The sequence below is a fragment of the Drosophila persimilis genome, unplaced genomic scaffold (assembly GCF_003286085.1).
Source record: "Drosophila persimilis strain 14011-0111.01,24,50 unplaced genomic scaffold, DperRS2 tig00003933-arrow-pilon, whole genome shotgun sequence".
NCBI classification, from domain to species: Eukaryota; Metazoa; Arthropoda; class Insecta; order Diptera; family Drosophilidae; genus Drosophila; species Drosophila persimilis.
The window spans coordinates 2678130-2702016 of record NW_020825706.1 but is presented as its reverse complement, the minus strand read 5'-3'; the positions used below and the strand labels follow the sequence as shown (position 1 = coordinate 2702016).

At 43.1% G+C, this 23887-nt stretch overlaps 1 protein-coding gene across 3 annotated transcripts in view; it reads right to left on the bottom strand.

The window, feature by feature from the left end:
* The window catches only part of LOC6594553 (nicotinamidase), a 37387-nt gene that overhangs the window by 5744 nt on the left and 7756 nt on the right, over positions 1–23887 (bottom strand). The window contains exons 1-3 of one of the 3 annotated variants that reach the window (XM_026994483.1): positions 9628–9729; positions 9377–9571; positions 7770–7956 (exon numbers count right to left, since the gene is read on the bottom strand). In XM_026994483.1, coding sequence (XP_026850284.1) covers positions 7770–7956; positions 9377–9462 — 273 coding nt within the window. In that variant the 5' untranslated portion in view covers positions 9463–9571; positions 9628–9729. Of the gene's footprint in view, positions 1–7769; positions 7957–9376; positions 9572–9627; positions 9730–23887 lie in introns of those variants that run through there. The other 2 variants (XM_026994485.1, XM_026994484.1) reach the window with 2 other exon arrangements.

Sequence of the window (23887 nt, the reverse complement as noted above, 5' to 3'; positions counted from 1 at the left end):
AGTGATAGCCTCAGTGAAAGGAAAACTCTTACCGGAGGCAACATCGACTGACATCTACTGAAAGCTGTCAAAACTTCTGGCTATAGAATATTTTGTGGCAATAATCAACCTCTAATCAGGCTCTCTTTCTCTCTTCAAACTCTGAACGCCACTCCACATTGAAAATCCTTTGCTCAAACTCGAAAACTCAAACTTCAGACTGTTGTTGAAGTCTAACCAATATTCAGGGGACCCCGAGGCACTCCGTCCACAAATCAAAATCAAAATCAAAACTATCTTATGCAAAGTGCAATCCACTCGCACTTCGCAATTCCTCTCCCCCACAATTAACAGCCAGGAGTGGCAGAGGGAGGGAGTTTGGAGTTTAGAACTTGGGGCAAACATATAAGAAAAGCCACAAAATGCCAGAGCACGGGAGGGGCATACTTGGCCGCAATTTGCACATCAAGTTGCCTGGCTTTTACCTCAAGAAATCAGGGGGCTGGGGGCTGGGGGCTGGGGACTGGGGTGGGGTTTCTTTGGGTCCATCCAATTATGAAGCATCTGCAGCAGATGCTGTGATGGTACCCCAGAGCTACAGAGCTACAGACCTTCTGGATGATGGGTTCCATCTTCAGCTCATCCCACAGCCGGCTTCCATCATTTACCATCATCGTTGTTCAGGGGAAAACTTTGGCAAATTAACACGCGCCTTCGTCTCAGCCTCCATCTCCTTTTCCATTGCTTGACCTCTGGGCCTTTGTTTGCTCCACCTCTTAAGATCAACATCTTAATTTAAAGTTGAAACTATGAATCTTTGATGAAAGTGCTCAACAAAATCAAGTTTTCCGACTGTCAGAGGGGCAGAGGAAAGCCCCGAAAATTTCCAAGAAAATGTGTTACACTTAAATTAATTATTGAAAAGCAGGCGGCAAGAGGCAGGAGGCAGGAGGCAGGAGTGGAGGGGAGGGGAGTATATATTTGCATGTTTTTTGGTGGCAACCGCAACGACCACAGTTTTGGTTCGTGGCTTTGCTCTGCGATAGAGAAAGGATAGAGAAAGGTTCTGCCACTGGCACCGGCACCTTTCTGGGGTAACCGCAAAGAAATCTTAAATTCAAATTACACTTTCAACCCGAAAAACAAAGGCCAGGCCAATGCCAGGCCGAAGATGAAGCCAAAGGAAATAAGTTTTTCCCGTCTCTCGTTTTTGGCAAATAAATTTCCACCGAAAAATCCAACGACGTGTGTGTGTGTGTGTGTGTGCCCCACCAGCCACCAGCCACCAGCCATGCCGTCCGGCGAGGCAGACAAACTGTCAAAGTGCTCGGCGTATGCCAAAAAAGTTGCCAAGTGACGACGCGTCCGATCCCACGACGAATCGAAATGAAATTCAACTTCGTATTGAAGTATGTGCCAAAAAGGCAAACGTGGCTCCGAGACCGTTCCGAGACCCGTTCCGAGACACCGAGACACACCCACACGTGTGGCAGTGGGTGTGACAGTGGCAGGAGGAGACATGTGGGGCAGGTGCTAAAGCAATTTCCGTTCTGAAATTGTTGCATAAGTTGGTGGCAGCAGACAGCAGAGCAGAGCAGACACCCCAATCCCATGGATAGGCTCGCACACACACAGACACAGACACAGACACAGACACAGATACAGACACTCCTCATCGTCCTGACAGTTTTGTGGATTTGTGGGATGCATGGAAGGGGTGCAGGGGTTCAGGCAGTGTTCTGGTGTTCTGTGTCCTGGCCCTGACAGTTGCCTGGAAAATTACTTTATACAATTTATGCGGCTGCCAGAACACAGACTCGATGCGACTCCACTCCACTCTCCACTCCTCTCTCCACTCCACTCGATTGTAGACCCTTTCGAAAGGTGGAAATTGCAGAACAGCCGCTAAAAGAAATGAAAACCCAACTATAAATAAGCATGGAGGAAAACTTGCCAACGAAAACTTATCGGTGGCAGGAGGGAGGTAGGGGGTAGGCAGAACTTATGGGCAATATGGAAATTGTTTTGCTGTTGAGTTGATTTCTGTTAAGTCGAAAGTTTCAAAAGGTTCTTTGGCATACTTCTGACGGCTGCAGAAGGCAGTACTCGTACTCGTGCTCCTCTGAGTATCTGTGTATCTGTATCCGTATCTGTCTCTGACAGTACTTGGGATCTGCTTGGATCTGTCCTGAGACTCATTCAACTTTGTTTTGGGAATACTCTAGCTGTTGCAGGTGGTCTAGGAGTGGGATTTGTGCGTGCATAGAGTATGCGCGGGGATCTATGGTCTAGACAGTGTTTTGGAGCCCATCAAGCTTTGAATCCATGAGGTAATCTTCTGTTATCAGTAAAAACCCCATGGATTCTGGATTTAAGAAGAGCCAAAGACACACATATTTGTTAAGGGGGCATGGGCTCGGGCTCTAATACATTTTTTAGCCAGAAAATTCTTTTCCACGTTAAATTCGATTTCGAAATTCACTCTTAAATTTTTATTAGGTCCCACATTTTAATAGATAGAGCTCTGATTTTTTATAAACATATAAATATAATCATTAACTACCTAAATACCGAAAATCATCATAATCGGTTAGTTTTTATAGTCCGTAATTACAAAAGATATATGTTTTATCCCCCTTCCCAAAGATATCCCTCTGATTTTTTCCAAAACCATAAATACAATCATTATCTACCTAAATACCGAAAATCATTATAATCGGATAGTTTTTATGGTCAGGAATCACAAAATATATGCCAAGTATCCCCCTCTCCAAAGATTTACCTCTGATTTTTGCCAAAACCATAAATACAATCAATATCTGCCCAAATACCAAAAATTACCCAAATCGCCCCACTATTTCCACCCATTATCCCCATAATATATGGCGAAAAATGGTTTAAAAATTCCCTAATATTAATCTTTGGCATTTCTCTTTCCTTCAATGAAAATTGTGCCTGTCCGCACTTTTGGCCAGTGAAAAATGTCTGTCAGAAGCAGCGAAAATTTGCCGCATAATAAATGGCTGTAGAGGCGAATAGAATTTTTGGTCAATTTACATTTGACATTTGGAGGGGATTCGGTGGTGGCTGGAACCATAGTTAACCTAACATTTTTCTCTAGAGAGAGAGAGGGAGCCTAAGAAATGGCGACTCATTTTTCAATAAACGTCCAATCAACCTAAAACCAACTCTCAGAAATGGTTGGTCAGTAAATCAATGAATCTTTCGTGCCCAAACTCCTCTCGTTCTAGGGCTACCCACCTCTACCTCCTACTCCTCTCTGGCTGCTGGCTCACCTTCTCTTCCGCCAGAGGCTGCTCCACTGTTCCTACGTCTGTCTCCCTCCCGAGGCTTTGCCACTGCCCATTCTCCTGTCCCCCTTCTCTGCTTATCCAGAGCCACCTCTCCATCTCCCTCTCGCTCATTTTTCTCGCACTCGTTTTCGGGCGCTTCCTCTACTTTCTGTTCATTTCCGGTGACTTTTTTTTTTGCTGCTAGCGAGGTATGTTATAAGTCATTAACTTTCTAAATAATCGCCGCAGCGTGTCAACTTTGGTCGTTAAACTTTCATCAGTCGACAGTCGAGAGGTGAGGCAGTGCTGGGTCCCGTTTGGGGAAAAGCCGGAGAGGCCAGAGAGCCCAGAGAGCCCAGAGATGGGTCAGTGGAAAATTAAGCTCACAGGAGGAGGAAAAACTAAGCGAAATTTATAGCAAGATATTATTTTCCGCTTGCTGAGCAGAGAAGTTGCATGGGCGAAGACTTTTTTGGCTGCCGTGCCCCCTCCACTGCCCCCTCCTGCCATTCCTCTCGCGGTGTTGGTGCGTAACAAAGCAAAGAGAACGAACAAAAAAAATGCCTTATGAAATGTAGACATTATAAAGAAGCATATATATGTGTGTGTGTGTGTGTGTGCCACATATATCTGTGGCAAGATTAACGGTAGACATTGTAAGACACTTAAGGCTCTTGCTGCTGGATTTTTGAGAGCCCGCCAGGAGGCAGGAAGGGGCGGGGGGTTCAATGAACTATATGATGATGTGCCTTGCCTGCTGCCTGGTATGATATATGTGGCATGCCACACACACATAAAGGGACTCCCAGGTGTGTAGGTGGCCATAAATTTATTATACACGAAATAAAAGCAGTTTAAACAAAATGAAATATTTACGAAAAAAAGGCAACAGGAGACAGCAGCAAAGGGGGCAGGGAATCGTCCTTTTTTGAGTCAATTGAGTCGCAGAACAAAAGAAGTAGATTCGCATTAAATAAAGTGCCTCCTGCCTCCTGCCTCCTCCCCCTTTTACCGTTTTGTCAATTAATTATTTAGGTATATGTTGGTATTATTTATAGAAAAGGGCAGTCCCAAGAAAGCCCCAAGCCGCAGGTCCCTCATCAAAAAACGTTCACTGAAAACCGCAGCATTTCACGCCCCAGGACACAGTCTCCCTCTCTGTCTCTCTTTGGAAAATGGAAAACCACTGAAGCACTCAGAGACGGCACCGTAGCCCTGTGCATTTTCTGCACATTTAAGCACATAAATTAAGCACAAACACACACACACAATGAAAACATCAAGCGGCTCTGGACCCCCCCCCCCCCCCCTCGCCGTTTATAAATCAAGATTTTACCTTTTTTATTCGGGTATTCATTGAAACAGAAATTCTGGACACGCGCGGAAATCATGGGGCTGGCAGGCGGACATTTTGCTTTCGGTTATTATTATTATTATTTCCATAAATTTGCCTTTGCCATTTCCATTTCCGTTTCCCGTCGAACACACTTCAATCGAAATGCAATGCAGATACAAATACAGATACAGGAGATGTATATATGTATATATAGAGAGGAGCCGCAAATGCAAATGATTTATGGCGTTAATGTTCTATTTATGCGTTTATTTAATTTCCACACAGCCATACGGCTGTCTCTCTGTCTTTCTGAGTGTCTCTCGTTTCTGCCATAATTCTAAGCGCCAAAAAAAGCCCCACCTCCTCCTACGTCTATCGGTTGATTTGTTTATTATGCAAATTTTTCGGCGGCTTGTTTTTCCTCTCGTTTCCACGCAAACATTAAACTGCAAAATTACCATTTATGCAATTCATGCGGAAATACAAACAAAAGTCAATTTTATGGGGCCCAGGCCAGGCAGCATTTCTCTTTTTTGTTTTTGTTGTTGTTTTGGGGCAAAAAACTGCCACTCTTTTGGGTCTGTGGGGTGGCTGTCATTTTTTTAAGTGTTGCCCGTTATTACAATATCAGCTGCCGGGAAGATTTTCATTCGCATCCTGCGAGCTGTCGGTTTTTTTTTATGCGTTAATAAATTTTTTATACAATATTACACAATTTAAGGCGGGGTCGGACGCTGGGCGGGCTAAATGCCATATCAAATATATTTGCACGCGTATGAAGAAACAAGAAAAAAACCCATTATTATTATTATTATTATTTTTTCTCGTTTCGCGAAATAATTTGTCGCGTGTGACAGACGTGAGAGAGCCAGGGCGAATCAGCTCAACAGGCAGGTCGGCACACAATGCGTATACGTAATAATTTTGTATGCAGAGGGCAGGCGGCGGGGCGGAGGAGGAGGTGGCCATCAAAGTTGACATCTCTGTATTACAAATGGGATAAATAAGGATATATATGCTTTTGTGATGGTTTATCCCATGAAATGTACGAGTATTCTGTGGAAAATGATTTCAAGGAATTTAATGGAATCTTTTTTTTCCAAGTATTATATTTATAAATATTTTTACAGGGAAATCGATTAATATTTATAGGAAAAAAAGTTGTTTCTGTATTTTTAATTAATTCCCAAAAATATATTGTTATTTTCCAAAGATATATGAAAGAGAAATCAATCATTTTTTAATAATCAATCATTTTTTTGAATGAACAAATATTTTTAATAAATTTCCAAAAATATTTTAGTATTTTTTCTCAGTAGAAAATTCAGTGAAAATTCAAACTCCAATGCTATTCGTATTTTTGATGAAAATTGGCAACCAATATAATATCTTAAATACAAAAGAAGTATTTTTCTTGAGTTTAAGAATTTTACAGAAATATTCAAGTATTTTTTACAAATTTTCAAACTGAAATCAATCATTTTTCGGTACGCAACGCCAAGATGTGCCGCAAAATCTGGCAATTATTTTAAGTCCTTCAATCCTCAACTTTTGCCACAAATAAAACCCTAAATATAGACATTTTCCATTGCCTTAATAAACTTTGATTTCTTGACAAATGGAAATGGGAATGGAAAACTTTGCTACGGTTTCAAGTAGCTTAAAGTTGTCCAAGTCCTGGGCCAGGCCTGCTGCCAATGCTGAAGCCGAAGTCCTAACAAATAAAGAAGTCCTTCTGGCATCACGTACGCAATTTTATGGCAGTGACTGTGGCAGAACAAAGTTGTATGAACGGCATGAAAGAGGGAAATGGAGATGTGGAGAAAAGTCATAGACTACAATAAAATTATTTGAAAAATTTCCCTTCGCCCTTTCCTTTGCTTTAGCATTTTTTTAATATCCATAGAACTCTCTTGAATGCAGTCTCTGCCTGGCCCCATCCGATATTTTTCGCTGCTTTCGAAACATATTTTTGCCTTCCGTTCCGTTCCGCTCCTTTTCTTTGGCGAGTGCTCTGTGGCATTTTATTTGTCACGCATTTTTATCACTTTACGTGCGGCGTCTGGCCAGGGAAATTTGTGGCAGCAACAGCGGTCCCGGGCATCAGATTATCACATTTGCATACGCTGCTGCCTCTGCCTCTGACTCTGCCACAGCCACGGCTGCCACTGCTACTTCGTGACAGGCCAGTGGCAGTCGCAGCACCAGAGCCGCCTGACGATGATGATGTGGATGCCACACACGAAATGCGGAATGGAAATGCTGGAAAGGGAATGGGCATGGGCATGGGCATGGAAATGGAAATGGAAATGATGATGAAAGCAATCCCCCCATGACGTGTGACATTCGCTGTAAGCGACATTTTGCATCCTCAATCCCCCTGAAAAGCGGTGGGAGGGAGACGACGAATGCCCCCCTCTGATCAGGATTGAATTACACACACAATCCGAGTACTCGGCCACTTTGATTGCAAAATTTTAGCCCCACCCACCTCCTCTTATGCCTCTCTCTGCCTTGTGCTGTTCGTGTGTGTCCCCGTGTGCGTGTATTTGTGGTTGGGGGGCTGTTGGGTGGTTGTGTGGCTCGACCGGGAAACATGTTGACAAATATTTTATTATCACATTTTTTATGATTTTACGAGTCCCCGGATATGAATCACTGAATAATCACAGCCCAAAAACGTTAGCCACAACAACAGGAATTCATAAATAGTGTAAAAAGGGAGTTGGGGAGGGGGCAGCGAATGAGAGGAGCAGGAGAAAAGAGAGATGGGCCAGGAGATAGCAGAACAAAAAGATTCGGGGAACAGAAAGTGGGTGGGGAGATAGAGCAATAAGCAGAACAGAGGGTGGGAACAGTTTAAAGGAATGGTGTGGGAACAGAAAGTAGAAGCAGAAACTCTTAGATGGCAGATGGGAACAGAAGTTGGGAGTTGGGAGATGGGAGCAGATAGAATGAAAGATCTGAGAACAGAATGAAGAAGAACAGCAAACAAGAGATGGGAACAGAGCGATAGAACGAAATGGCTTGCCCTGCCATCACAAACGAGAGGGGCAATATGTACCAGGAAAGAGAAGGGGAATGACAGCCAGAAATGAGATAGCAAAAGGCATAAAAACTGTACCAAAAGAGAGGATTGGGAAGGGTAGTGTGCTGCTTACCGTCTTTATCCATTGATTCCAACAGAATTTAAACTCCTCCCTATCGATATGCCCGTCCGCATTCGTATCGAATACGGCGAATATCTGCTCGAGGCGCTCCGGCGGCACATCGTAGATGTGTCCCTTGTCGTTGCGGAACAGCGCGCGGCAGATTACCGAAAATTCAGCGAGATTCAGGCGGTCATCTCTGCAAAGGGAACAGGGAAAAGGCATTTTAGATAAGAGTTCAAAAGGTTAACGAAAGTTTTGGGTAATTAATGGCGCGGAGGGAGGGATGTAGGGTGTGTGTAAGTTGAAGAGAACTTTGGGATTTATTCATTAGTTTTTTTCGGGACTTTTATTTCATTTTGGGGGCCCTTCTTTAGAGTTTAATCTATCATTGCTCTACCCATGATCTATCATTCCCTAGGAATTTTATGTAAATTAATCATTACAATACTTTATCTCAAACTTGAGACTCTTTTCAATTATTTTTAAACACTTTCTTCTTCATTGCTTTGGCATTTTTTTAATTATGAAATTTTCTTTAATATTCAAACATTTTTTTTATCATTTCTTATGCTGTTTTTTATATTTAGGAAATTTTCATTAGTTTTCAAACATTTTCTTGTTCATTATTTTCTCTTTTTTTTCAGTAAGAAATTTTATTTAATTTTTAAACACTTTTTTCTTGTTTTCTTATGCATTTTTTCATTAAGAAAAATGTTTAATAAATTTAAAAGCAAGCCCTTGCCCTATTTTCATTTTCCTCACATTTTCTTGATTTTTATCGCATTAAAAAACTTTAGTAAGAACATCACTATTCATACTGCCTTAAGGCTTACTTCTTTATCATTTTGTAGGAATTTTAATAATAAAAATGTATATATTTTATTTAGGCATTCCCGAACTTAAATTGCTTTACATTTTTTTGCTTTTATTATATGTATATATATTTTTTTCTGCAGAAACTTTCATTTTTCATTTAATTTCATTCTTTTTTTCTGTTGAAACTTTCGTTTTTTTAGCACATATTCTCGCGAATCCATGGGTATTATTTATTATTTCCGCCGTTTATGGCATTCATTGATTCGCTGATTGTAAAACATTTAAAAATGTCAATTAGAATTAATTCATGTCCATTTATAGGCGAATGAATTCCGGTCTCTGGCCATGGTATTGGGCCTCCCTTTTAGAGTTTTAATCAAATAAATTACAGGTTTTTTTCTCGATTTTTTCCTGCTACTCTTGCGGTCCACAAAACACTCTAAAACCAGGAGCAAGGGGCGTGCGTTAATTTGCTTCATTTTCAGGGATTTATTTGGTTTTAACACGAAATATTCTGAATGGAATGTTTGTGTTTATTTTCCCGAATGTTTATTTGAAACTGTGCGGCATTTTCGGAATTATTTATTTGCATTTTCTGGCCTGCATATTTTGTTAATGATAATTTACTTTGCGGTCGGTTCGTGAAAGAATATTTGATATTATTTTTTAAGGCAATTATTTAAAGGTAATTATATAATTTTGCGCACAAAAACAAAGTTAAATTTTGTGAAATTATATAATTTAAAAAAAGAATATTTTATGAATGAAAAATGGTGGCCAGTTCCCCCGCGAATACGTACCCGTCCTTGTCGAATGCCGTGAAACAGGCATCCATTGCTGAACCGTTTGAATCCTCGATGACAATTGGCGGTGTAGGTGAGTCCATAACGATGTGATGTGCCTCTCTCCCTCTATCTCTCTTGCCACTTGCCTCACGCGGTGAGAGTGTGCTGTATCTGCTCACTAATGAGGGGCTTCTGCTGCTGCTGCTGCTGCTGCAATGTTAAAGGTGAAGCCATCAATAATAACAAACACACACATAGATACACACTTGAGCACACTCGTGGGCGACACTCGTTACACGCTCTCTCTCTCTCTGTCTCTATCTCTCTTCCACTGGGTCTTAGCCCCGCTCTAGTCGAACGACTTTCAGCTACTGAAAGCCTCGAGCTCTCGCCTTTGCGTTTTTCTCTGGCATTCGCGCTTTCGATGGCCATAGATTTATCGAATTAACAAAAAAACACCGATCCGCCACCCACATTCACATTCACATTCGTCATGGCAACGACGTCATCTTGTGGTTTAGTTTTTTATTTATTTGATTTTCATCAGTAGAGAGCCCACAGCCCACACCCACATCTGCCCCCACACTTGAGCCCGCCTTTTGTGGCAGGCAGCAGACGATTACCTGACGCGGGCTTGGCGTTTTTCCTAATCAAAAAAAAAGCAAAAAAACAGTGTTCATTGTTCTGCAAATCGTGGGTTTGGGGCGGAGGGTTTTCCTTTTTCCCCCTGAAAGTTTTCGACATTTAGCCTCGAAATGCGGGCTACAGAAACTCCATCACTTTTTGTGTGTGCCATGTGGGGCATATGTGGCGGCGGGGAAGCAAGCACAAAAATCCACACTGAAAGAAAAGCAAAAGGTACACATCTGGGAAGCCTGGAATTAAATGTAGGACAAATTTTGGAACGAAATCTCAGTCTGTGTTGGGAGTCGGTGAGGCAAGCATACTTAGGAGTAAAAATGTTCACCAACGACCAGTCGACACCGAGCGACCCACAGCCCGAAGGGCAACAAACCCAAAAGAGTGCCACCAAGAAGACTGCATCGAAGACCGGCTGGAAGTACTGGCTGCTGTACCCCAAGACGTACAAGAACCCCGGGGAGCCATTCTTTCTGCTGCAGTCCCGCTTCGCCCGCCTGTACGACGTGGAGAAATGGCATCCCCGTTTGGTCCTCGCGACAATCGCCATGCAAGAGGACAAGAAATCTTGGGTGGGCCCAAATGGCGGCAGATATCGAGGGTCGCCAACTCCAATGGATCCCAGTACGGCTCTACTGATAGTTCCAAACGTCAATCCTGTGTTTAAGGCTCGTGATTGGGGTTGCGCTCCCAAGAAAACCGAAGAGGAGTGGCGTAGAGTGGGCCTCCTTCAGAAGGAAAAGGCAAAGGACCCACCCGTCTCGTAGGATGTGGGATACAGTTACGCCCTGTTTCCAGCCGAAAGACTGCAGCATTCTTCTGTTGCTGTTGCTCATTGCTGGATAGACAATACATATTTGTGTATTTATACATTTCTCTCAGTGTTTTCTCTTAAGATGTTGCCAAAGTGCGAAAGTACAGGAAGTACAGTTGTGCTTGGAGTTGCGTTTCCTTCGTTTGACGTCTAACAAGGCTGCAATTGTGTGTGGCAGGGTTTTTTCGTAGCTTGTGGGGTGGTCTCTGACATTTGTTAGAAATTTTTGGAGTGATTTTGCCACACCAATCAGTTGTCAAAGGAACTTTTCAAAAGGAACTTCATAGGAAACAAGGTAACAGTGCTTTCTCTCTCCCTCTCTCTCTTGGCCCTGTCTTGGCCTTGTACTTAACTCCATTTTCTCTGGCTTCACTCTGGCTGGCTCGTTTTTCCGCACCAGTCTTTCTTTCTGTTCGATTTTCGGGCTTTTATTCTGTCACTCCTGGTCTTCTGTCTCTGGTTTCTAACTTATTTTTTCCTTTAAACCACTCTTATTTTATTTGGGATTTCGCAAGTCCTTCTGCTGATTCTAAAGCTCCTGTTTAGGTCCTTCTGCTCTTTGTTGCTTTAGAGCTGAACTCCTTTTCCCCGCACTACCAATTAAAAAAAAAACATTTGAAAGAAAAAAAAAATAAGATTATTAGTCTCCGATTATTTTAATATTTTTTTCTTCTATTTTTCTTTTTATTTAACATTGATTTTCCTTTCATTCTTTCCTTCTGTCATTTTTAGTAGCATTAAAAAAGAAACATTTGAAAGGAAAAAAAAGGAAGAACTTGGAAAAGAATATATTTATTTATTCATTTATGTGCAACGATGAAAGAGTTAAAACTCTTAACCTAGCTTATTTTACAAAATTCACGTTTTTTTTAAATATTTGTTTTCTATTTTTTTTTTTTTATTTAATATGGATTTTCTCTTAATTCTTTGCTGCAGTTATTTTTAATTCCATTTAACAAAAAACCATGTGAAAGGAAAAGAATAAGAACTTGAAAGAGAATACAATTGATGTATATTTTTCTAGTTTATAATTTTTTTTCTTTTATTTGAAAAGTACAAAAAAATTAAGAACTTGGAAAAGAAACAGTGTATGTATTTTTTTTAGTTCTTGATATTTTTAATATGTTTTTCTAATCCTTTTTTTTCTTTTCTTCTATTTTTCTTTTTTGAACATGGATTTTCAAACCACTTTTCCTTTATGTCATAGTTTAATCCTATTTTCCCTGCAGCTCTTTTTAGTTTTCCATCTGTTTCTTTCTGTTCTAGAAATTCTGTTTTTTTTTCTCTTTTTTCTTTTCTTTTTTTCCTGGAAATTCTGTTTTTTTTTCTCCTTTTTTTCTGAAATTTTATTTTTTGTGTTGAGTTTTTCTCTTGCAGAAAATCTTCTCTGTACTTTCCTTATCTCTCCCTGTTTTGTCTTTCTTTCTGATAGTCCACATATTCATTCCATTCTTTGGCCTCTCTTGTATTTGACTTTCATTTTACATCATATTTCACCTTTATTTTTTTTTCATGCATAATCGTATTTCCCCCCTCTTCACCCCTCCAGCCGCTGGTGCTCCTGCTGCAGCTTATAATATTATTATGGGTTTCCTTTGCCGTTTTGCAGCAACCCCTTTGGCCTTGCAAAGCCACAAAGCCATAGATTTCCATTTAACTTTTAGTCCTATTTCATCCCGAAGGCTCCAGAGCAGTTAAGCCTCGCCAGGATCCGCTCTCCTGCCTGCCTTTGTGGCTGTGGCATTCTTTCTAGCGTTCAACTAATGCTCGGGGCAGCAGGCGATAAATTCAAATTTAGATGCGAAATGTACTGCCACACTGCCACATGTGTGTTTCTGTGTTTACTTAATATTTTTAAGATTTATAACCCCAAGAAAAGGTACACAAAAAACGATAAAATATAGGCCACTGATTCATGAAAGAAGTCCAAGAAATAGATGGCCAAATATTGCCCAACAGAAGATACAAAGATACTGCCGCCTCTTCCGCCCTCTCTGCTGGGCTGTAATTTGGCCCATAACTTCTTTTGGCTAAGAGATAAAGCAGAATAGTATGTACCAATAAAAATGCGCATACTTTTTTGGGCTGAGCAAAGCAGAAAAGTTTTCCCGGCCCCAACACTAATTGAAAACTATTTTTGGACCCTAGCGAAGCTCTCTCCCGGGTAAAGGCTCGCAGGCTCTCTTTTCTGCTGGTCTAGTGGGGGGTGGAGAGGGGAGGGGAGGGGAGGGGAGGGGCGGAAGGGGAGTCTACGGGTTAATATGTAAATGTTCGGCTAAACGCGAGAAATGTGCAAAAGTTTTTGGGGCCTGGCTGTGAAACAATTTACGCGGCATTAAGCGAAACGCGTGCGCACACCTTCCAACCGTTCCGCAGAGAGGCATGCCTCACCTCTGGGGCAGGGTCTGGGGCAGGGTCGGTGTCTGCACCAGAAATTGTATTCGATTAAAGTTGTCGACGACGTCAAAGTCATTGACTAAATAAAAAGCATCCCATAAAAGCCAAAAGCGGAAACGAAAAGCAGCAGCTCCAAAGAAAGTAGTTAGAAGGCGGCCCCCATCTCACTACCCACCCCCGCCCCACCGGAAAAACTTTGACAATTTGAAAGGCTGGCGGGCGGGGGGTAAAGTAAATAAAAGAAACGAAACAATGAACGGCAGCACGTGTCCTGATTATGATTTCTCTTCGACTGCGACTTCGACAGCCACAAAAAAGGTGACACGGGGGACACGCCGCCTTGTCGCGGGGGTTGGAAAAAAGAAAGTACAAGTGAAAGTAAAAGCAAAGCGAAAGGCCATCAGGGGTGCGGCTCTGCGGCCACTCCAAAAGGTTAAAACTGCAATTGCGATACACAGAAAAGACGACAGACACGGTATCTGTTCTGGGGATAGATTTTTGATGGTTATGAGATGGGATTTTACGAGCAGATTTCTGGATTGTTGCGGGGATTTTAGCAGGGATAACAAAGTTATTTATGGGTATTTATAGGCCATAATTGAAGGGAAGTAATGGTACAAAAAGGGCTAACGAAACTATTTATGGATTCAATAATTTTGGGAATATTGAATGGTGCTTCGATGGCAGATATTTGTTGGATATTCTTAGTCATACATATATAGTCTTTTCTGGGTACTTTCTCGGGGTTTTCCAAGACCCAAACTTGCAGAAAACATATGGAAAGACCTTCCCAGTCCACAAAAGGCTATATATTGCCCTTCATTTACCTCAAATGAAGTTTATTTGGGTTAAAAATGCTTTGAACTTGAGTTTTCTATATTTTTTCTTTGTTAAAAAGAGGAAATCATGTACTCTTTTGTGTATTTTATTGTTTTAGTAGAGAAAACTGTGCTTTTTGTATGTTATTTATTCATTTGGAATAGAGAAACATGTATTTTTATGTATTTTGCTCTTTTAGAATAGAAACGAGGGGGAACGTTTTGAGTTGCTGCGGACACCGCAACTCTACAGTTATACCCGATACTAAGTCAGTATGGCTCTCCTCCGGCAGCCGGCGCTAATATTAAACGACACGACAAAGAGTGCGTGCGAGAGAGACAGAAAATCAGTCTGAGCGTGACGTCGGGCGCTGCGTAGCCACTGCAAATTGATTTGTTCCTTTTGGCTATCTGATCTGATCCAGATTCAGTAATCTGATAGATATGGTCATTATCTATGATTCTGCGTTTTTAGTTATCTCAAATCTGCAATATTGTGGATGCAACAGATTTTCGTCCTTTGTGGGGGCGGAAGGGGGTGGGGCGAAATTTTGAGATATACGTTTTATAGTGAGATCTAACAGAAGTGCGGATACCAAATTTGGTTACTCTAGCCTTAATAGTCTCTGAGATTTGTGGTTGCCCAAGATTTTCGTCCTTTGCGGGGGCGGAAGGGGGTGTGGCGAAATTTTGAAACAAACTCGTCTCGGTCCGATATATTAGGAGTGTGGATACCAAATTTGGTTGCTCTAGCTTTTATAGTCTCTGGGATCTAGGCGCTAATGTTTTACTCTAAGCAAAGCCGCCTATGCTACGTGTGTGTTAGAGAGAGACAGGGCGAGAAAAAATGAAATTGTTTTCTTGATGCTGGCTATAATAATAATACGATCCAATTCAGATTCTGCAGTCTAAAAGATATGGTCATTCTCTACGATTCAGCGTGTTTGGTTTTCTCGTATCTTTAAAATTGTGGATGCCACAGATTTTCGCCCTTTGTGGGGGCGGAAGTGGGCGGGGCAAAGTTTTGAAATATTTTTGGAGCAGTGGAGCATATCACAGAAGTCTGGATCCATAACATCGTTGCTCTAGCTCTTATAGTCTTTGAGCATTAGGCGCTGAAGGGGACGGACAGACGGACAGACGGACGGACGGACAGACGGACAGACGGACGGACGGACAGACAGACATGGCTCAATCGACTCGGCTATTGATGCTGATCAAGAATATATATACTTTATGGGGTCGGAAACGATTCCTTCTGGACGTTACACACATCCACTTTTACCACAAATCTAATATACCCCAATACTCATTTTGAGTATCGGGTATAAACAGTGGGTTTTTTATGTGTTTCATTTCTTAAGAAGGTTAAAAATAGCACTTTTCTATATATAGAGTTCGTAGAGCATTGTTGAAGGACACATTTCTAAGTTTCATGCTTCAACAAGCCTAAATTTACATTTTTCAATTGTTTTATTACTAAAAGAGTGCAAAACGGACACTTTGCTATATAGGAAGTACCTAAGGAATCGTTAAGGGACACTTTTCTATATGTTTCATTCCTTAACAAGCTATAATTGATCTTTTTTTATGGTTTATTTCTTAAAGAGGGGAAAACACACACTTTTCTATATGACAACTGCCTCAGAAAGTCAAAGAGGACTCCCTAATTGGGCTTAATAATATCCAAAGATGTCCTAACTGCAAAGAATTCATAATAAATTTTTTTTATTCCATTTTTCTCTTCAAATTAATTCATAAAAATCCCAAAAATGTATATTTTGATTGCCTAAAACGAGTATTTCCTATGAAAAAATGTCTACAAATTGTATTTGGATTGCATCTATCATTTCCCTTGAAAAGCCACCCCCAAACCCCTCTTGTAAGCCTCCCCTTTCTCAACCCAGCTTATAATTGGGGTCTTTGTGGCCCGGAGATATATTAAGGCCCATCTTTCAGTTAGATTTTGTTGGATTATTCTCATTCAGAATTTGTCTTTTTTATATTTTTTTTATTTCAATTTTTTGTATAGAAAAAAGAAAACACGAAAACCAAAAGAATTCACAAAGCACTTGAAAAACTTCTAATGCTCTGCCAGAGAAGAGAAGCGGAGAGCCGGGAAGAGGAAACTTTAAGCTGCCACCATAATTCAGGGCAGACACTGCTGGGGCATGAGGCAGGATCTGGTTGGGGGAGAGTCTTGCATAATTTGCCGAGTGAAGCGCTGAAAAGTAAATTACCGCCTAAGACTTCCTGTATTTGTTGTGGGGGCGTGGGGCGTGGGGCGAGGGGCAGCAGCGGGTTGCGGCGTGTCAAAAGTAGCTTGTCAAGACGATGGGATCAGCTAATAAACCACGCATCTCTCAGAGAGCGAAAGAGAACGAGGCCCTCGGAAGGAGCAGCAGGAGCAGCAGCAGCAGAGGTGGCAGGACTACAAGGAGTGGCAGGACTGATAGAAGTGGAGCAGCAGGGGGAGGCCCAGGAGTAGCTGTGGAACAGGAAGCAGAAGCCAAGTGGCGTACGGAGCATTTCAAAGCAAATGCCTTGAGGGGTGGGGGGGAGGTAAGGGGGGCGCCAGCCATCAATTGAATTGCCAAAAAATTTAGCAGCTTCTGCTTGGCTGAAGAATGGAGGATGGAGGCTGTGCGACGTAGGATGTGTGCTACTGCCTATAAAAAGCCTTTCAATTTCTTCTTTTTTGGGCTGTCTGTCTCCTGGTTTTCTCCTTTTGTGTGTAGGTTTAATGCAGGCACGTCAGCAGCAACAGCAGCAGCAGCAGCAGAAGGAGCCGAAGGAGCAGCAGCGACATTGATGGATACGCAGTTAAGGAATGCCGCGTCAGGGCCTTTAGCCCAGGGTTCTCGGTTCTCGGTTCTCCTTTTTTGCGCCATCCCCGTAGAGGTGTCAGGCAGTCAGTCAGTCAGTCATCACTGCCAGGCAGCCAGCCAGGCAGCCAGCCAGCCAGCAATCTAGCAATCCATCCGTGTGTGATGGTTGCAGGATGTTTGAAGGATGGCTGGCCTGGGCACGGGGAGGCCTACGTGGTTTGCCTTTTATCACTTGTTAGTATCTAAAAATACGTGGCATGGCCCACATGGCAGTCAGCGGCAGGGCCTGCCTTTCATTTCGTTTCGTTTTGGTTTGGGCTTTTTCATTTGGGTTTTCCACACTGGTTTTTTGGCTTTCCACGGCTTCCACGTCCCCATCTCTCCCTCTCTCTCTCTCTCTTCTCACCTGCAACTCGCTTAAATACAAAATGATAAATTGCCATTTTGACTGCGGTCCCTGGTGCCCGGCCTCTAACCACCAATCATTCCGCTGCCACCATCTGCCACCCCATTCTGCCGCCTGACACCCCATTCTGCTGTGTGGCCTTGCCCCAGACACAACCGCCAGTGCAATAACGCAGCCGTTGATGAAATGAACTCCACTCCACTTGACTCGTTTCGCGGGGGGTACGCTGCGATGTCCTTCAGGGGATTTTTAGTTTGCTTTGCCTCTGGTCATAGGTCGCTTCAGGGGCAGAAGGGGCAGGAGACAAAGCTTCAGGGCAGAAGGGGGAGGAGACAAAGGTTCAGGGTGGAGGGGCAGGGGACAACGCTTCAGAGCAGAAGGGATAGCAGAACAACGCTTCAGGGCAGAAGGGGAGCAGACAGCAGAAGAACACCGCTTCAGGGCAAAGAGGACGAAGGCAAACAGCGTTTTTTTGGCGCATTGGCTGAACAATTTTCGTGTTACGCGCTAGCGATGTCGACGCCCCGATAACACTTAAATCCGTGGCCAAAACAAACACAGAAGAAGCCTCCACGCACGCACGCATCTGCCTATGTATTGGAATGCAGGATGGGGCACAAAGAGAGGTGCCAGCGAGAGGGGGAACCCATAGAGAGAAGCGTTAATGGTCGGATCCAGATCGTTGATTTCCTAAGGCGCACCACAGACCCCACTGTGGGGCAACACTTTCGCAATCGAAAAGACAAAGGGAAATTCTTAAAGTTTTCTTTGTATTTTTTGGCAAACGAGGGGAGAGAAGGGATAGCAAAATACCAAAAGAAAGAGTGAACAAAACAGAAGAGTGAAGGATAAGTTGGGCTGGCGCGCTCGATAGCTCTATTTCTGCAGTTGGAAGGCCAATCGATAACAGAAGATAACGATAGACAGCGATAGACAGCAATAAATAGCAATAGACAGCGGAAGACAACGATGAACAGCGATGGATAGCGATAGATAGCGGTAGAAAGCGATAGAAAGCGATAGAAAGCGATAGATAGCGATGGACTGCGATGGATTGCGATGGAAAGCGATAGGCAGGGATGGATAGCGATAGGGAGCGATAGACAGCGATGAACAGCGATGGACAGCTATAGGCAGCGATAGTCAGAGATAGACAACGATAGACAGCGATAGACAGCGATAGACAGCGATAGATAGCGATAGGAAGCGATAGACAGCGATAGCCAGCGATAGTCAGAGATAGACAGCGATTGACAGCGTTGGACAGCGGTTGACAGCGATAGGCAGCGATAGACAGCGATAGATAGCGATAGACAGCGATGGACAGCGATAGGCAGCGATAGATAGCGATAGATAGCGATAGACAGCGATGGACAGCGATGGACAGCGGTTGACAGCGATGGACAGTGATGAACAGCGATAGATAGACAGCGATAGGCAAATCATTGTGTCCAAAGTCGGTTTGGGGAGAGTAATCAAGAAAGAAACATTCAATAAATTTGTAACTTAAGAAACAGCGATGGTTGTGCCTCGACAAAACGTTCAAGACTGCTTGAAATACAGATTTATAGATGGTCTGGCCTTCCAAGTGCTTTTTTAAGAGATTATTGATGGAATTAGGAACTTAAGTCGGAGAACAGAGCTCTGCCTCGGGGGAGGACAAAGTGAACAGCCCGGAGGACACTTTTCTGGGCAGGTTCAGGACTCTCCGCCATCGTGGGTGTTTGCAACGCGATATATCCCCAAGAAACACTTACAATATTCCACTTAAAGTCCCATAATCACGCTCTCCTGCGATGCAATCAGTCGAAGCAAGGCGAAAAGTGTTTAAAGGGTTCGAAACTCTACGAGTATCTGGAGGAGGGCAACCTTTGGCCTGGGATTTCGTTTCAATCTTCATTAGAATCGCACTCGAATATGGAGCACAAATGTCCCGCCTTATCGTTTCCATTCATAAACACAATCTAGCAAGGACACGATGTCTCTCTCGCTCTCTCTCTCTCTCTCTCTCTCTCTCTCTCTATCTGTGTTCTCTTAATACGAAAGCCATCCACACACAATTACCCATAAGAACCCTTTCCGGCATTACACCCACCAGCATGGGCAAAGGGGCATGGCCCCAATCCCTGACATTGCAGCTTATCCCAGAAAGAAAACCAAAAAAGGATCAACAGGAAGAAAACCACTCACCACGAAAGCCAAACTCAATTTGGTGGCCATCATTGCAAACGGCCAAAACATGGCCAAAACAGGAGGAACAGGGTTACGGAGTGGGACGGTCCGGGGGAGGGGGGAGTCGCACTCGGCACTCGCATCGGCAGTGCCAAAAACTTCAAATGGCAAATGGCGCACAACTTCATTTAAAAGGCATTACGACAAGCATTTTGTTGCCTCCCAGTCGCCGTCCTGAACATCCCGAAACAACAAGCAACAGAACACGGAACTACAACAAACGATGGAGGGGCCAAACACAAGCAACAAGCAAGCAAACAGCCAACCAACAGTTTGCACCTTTTTTTTGTGCCCTGGCCAGGCCCGAAAGCGTTGACATAAACGCCGGCCCATTAGCATTTTTTATGCATTAATGACAAGCCACAAAAATGGACACATCGTCATGCATATGAATGAGAAAAAGGCGCAAAAAAGGAGCCGAGAGGATGCAGGACACTGCCAGCCACTGGCGACAGGATGAACCTATCAATGTGTCGATGTGTGGATGCTCACAGCCCACAGCCCACAGCACACGCGACAATAGACACTAAAACGACAGGCAGGCACAGCCGCCAGTCCAGCAATGAGGATAAAAAGGGGTCCAATGAAACAGGAAACTCAATGGCAGGATACCCTGGATATATCAGAGGTAATTGAAGTGATTGTTGGCAGTGGATTTGCGAATAGAAATCAGAGATCAATCACAGCTGTAGAGATAGTTTGGGATTCTTAAAGTATTCGGAGAGGCAGAGGTTTTCGGGCAGGGTTATTTCAAAGGTATATGTCGCCAAATGCTTTGGAGATTGTACCCCTCTTTAAGCTATTCTTTGTTTGGATTGGGGCTACTCCAAATATGAGAGTTTGTCTACAGTTTAGCACTCTTAACATATTAGTTTGTTCCCTAAAATATGTATTGAAGAAACACCACAAATTAGTCTACGAATTTCCATATATACTCTGTTAGAAAAGTACTCTAATGGTTCAACATTTCAGCAGCTTTCCATCAATACTTGCCCAATACTAGAGATAATATTTAGAGATCCCTTCTCTAAGGAAATAGAACTAGTCGAAATGTTTTTTTTCGAGGCACAAGTGACTCAGAACATGAGAGGTCATAAGCTTTCTTGAAGTAAATTGTATATCCCACATAATCCTATACTAACCTTTTAGCTCATCTTTTAAGATCTGGTAGTACTTAAGAGACAGAAAAAGAGACAGATTGGAGACACTTAGAGTGGGAAAATGTTGAAGAAAAGTTTGGGACAATTGAATCAAAAGGTGGCGTAAATATTTAGAGGCCTGAGAGGCAAAGCGAGGTGGAATGCACCATCTTGGAGTACATATATCATTGATATATATTCCTTCCTATTCTTCATCTAAATTCGATCTTTTTCCCTACAATATTTGGTATCCACACAGCCCCACGTTTTCCACCAATGTTCATGCCTTTACACCTCCCACGGACTCCTCCATAAATTCTGATTCCGAAAAAATTGAATGAAATTTTTGACAAACTGCGTGCATAGATGGCGCTGGCGTGGGGGGGGTGGGGTAGATGGCGCTCCATTGTTGGATAAGGACGACTCGTCCTCCTCCCAATTGCGGATGTTTTTGAATAATCGATGCTTCCTGTTCTGCTCTGTCAGCCATTGGATTTCCTCGAAAAGAATCCCCTGGGTGTGTGTGTCTGTGTTTTCTTTGGCTTTTTGTGTTTTTTTTTGGTGGGCCGCTTGATTTTTTCACATAAATTTCAATTTTTGGAATCGCGAGCATATCTGCATTTTTGCATTTCCGCTCACAAAAAAAAAATATATATATATGTACATATATATATCCTTTTTTCGTGTTTGCGCATTTTTATTTGCCAATTAAAAACAGCCGCAGGTGGCATGCAACCATGCGGCAGACTCACACAAAAATTTAAATACAAATTGTTTGCAATTTCTATTCATCTTTCTTTTTCGGTTTGTCGGCACAAGGAACCTCAGAGAGTGTTGCATTTAAATTGCACATTGAACTTTGACATTTTGCTGCTGCAGCGATAGGAGTGCACCTGCAATGGCGGCGCCACTGCCACTGATGGGAGTTAGGATAAGGCACACACACACACACACACACGGCAAATGGAAGGACCTGCCTGCCTGCCTGGCTCCTGGAAGCCCAATTTATTGGCCAAATATGCAGGTAAAACGAATTGCAGAACGAATTGTAGCTAAATGTCAGCAAAGCCCACCGCCTCCCTGTGTGGGCGGGGGGTTAAGAATGCCAATCAGGCCAGCCCCACCTTCCCCCTCCAGCTTGAAATGTATCTGAAAACTTATGTGCATTGTTAGTGGCACGTGGCACGTGGCTTGTGGTTGTTGCTGGTGCACGTTTATTGATTGCGTCATGAAATATTGAAAGATTTTGTTAGGTAAATGATGACATTTCCCCAATGCAGGTCATGCAGGCAATGCAAAGCCTTTGATTCCAAGGGCATTCCAGAAAACAGAAACGTCCCCCCAAAAAAAGGTCACAGCAATCGCAGGGAGAGAGTGAGAGTGAAAGGGGTGGAGATTGGTGCGGGTTTCAGGGGGGGAAATATTGAGGAAATGTTTAAAGAAAAAAGGGTGTTCCAAAAATGGCAAATAATAGTTGAACGAATGGGACAGTGTTTGACAGTGTTTAACTTCATAATTTCCCCACATATCCACAAGATTTCCCATAAATAAAAGAGCTTCAACTGTGAAACATATGAGAAAATCCGGCAAAATCAGAGAACTTCCTTCGTGGAACATTTTTGTCTAGGCAAAACCCCCCTCTTCTATCAAAAGATGGTTTTAATCTTTGGAAATCTATATTTACATAATGTATCCATAAGATACAAGTGCTTGGCAGAGAGAGAGCGGTAGCTGGAAAGGTCACTCATTCAAAAATAGAACTATAATTGCCTTTCCCTTTTAAATATTGCAGAAAATCTCTATCCTACAGCCCTTTCATGGCTTGTTTGCCCCTTAAATGTATCTTAAGTCTTGACCAAAATCCCTTTGTACAGCACACAGATACACAGATACACACTCCGTTGGGCACACACACACACATTCGAATGCGCCAGAGGGAGGCTGAGGAGGCCCTCAAATTCAGGTCACTGGAGTCCCCTCTGGGTTGGGGGTGGGGGGTGGAAATGATTTGATTTGATTTCAATTTTGGGGCCACTTTAAATTGTCTTAACCTAAACACAGAGCGGCACTGACTATAGTATATACATATATATTTAGATTTAAGAGGAAAGATAGGTAAAGACAAAAGGGAAAATCGCTTGCCAAATAAATTAAGTAGCTTAAGAGTGAGACCCAAAGAGAGGGAGGGAGAGGGAGAGGGAGAATGGTCATTGAACCGAAGGCTGCTTAAGCTGCTTAAAATCAGAGCCCCCGGAAAGCCCTGCCCCTTGGCCTAAGGCAAAAACTATGCCCAAAATGAGAGGCAAAAATGGGAGCCTGACTGACAGCAGCTGGCTCTGACTATGGCTCTGGCTCTGGCTCTGGCTTGATTGATTGATTGATTTAAATTAAAGGGCATTAAGTGGTTGGCTGGCCATCGAATTTAATCGATCAAAGGAACGGAGCCGCCAGGATACTTTTCAATTGAAAATTGCTTGCTGCTTAACTTCATCGTAATGTCATTTCATCGCAGGAGCCGCCGGAGGACCAACAAGGACACTTCACTATGCTACAGTTCATGCTGGCTCGTATTTTATGACACAAACAGGCGGCACACCTGAAATTTACGAAGGAAAGGGGGTGTCCCCCTCCTACTGGCATACCAAATAAACCAACAAATCAATTTGCCAGGTGCCAGACGGACACACGGACACAGGACACGGAATGGCAGGGAGGACAGACCCACGCTTAGCTTTATTTCTTTCTCTGGCAAACACCGAGATTTATGAGCCAGGAGGCGCGTGAGCCGGAAAAACACCTCCCCAAAGCCAAGACCCAGAGCCAGAGCCACAGCCAGACCGAAACCCAATCCCGAGTCAAAGATGCAGGATGAAGAATGGAGAATGGGTTTTTTCCAGCGACAGCAAATTGTTTTTGTCTTTCTTATTTTTATTTATTTTTTTTCCTGGCTGAAAGTTGCGCCTTGGGGGCGAGTGGGGGGGGCTTTTGGCTGACCAGTCAGCATTTATTATTTATAATAGTCGACGGACTCTCCTTTTCCCTTGGCCTGGGTAACCTTTTCTAATAGATGGCACCCTCGCACAGTCCCTGCCACCGATAGAGCACTTTGTGCCACATTCAATTGCTTTTCCTGGCTGTTCTGCCTGCCTCCTGTCTCCGGCGAATGGGTATGGGCTATCAGTAAACATTTTATTGTCACACACTTGGCACAAATGGGACATCCATCGGCCCCAGCCCCAGCCCTAGCCCAACC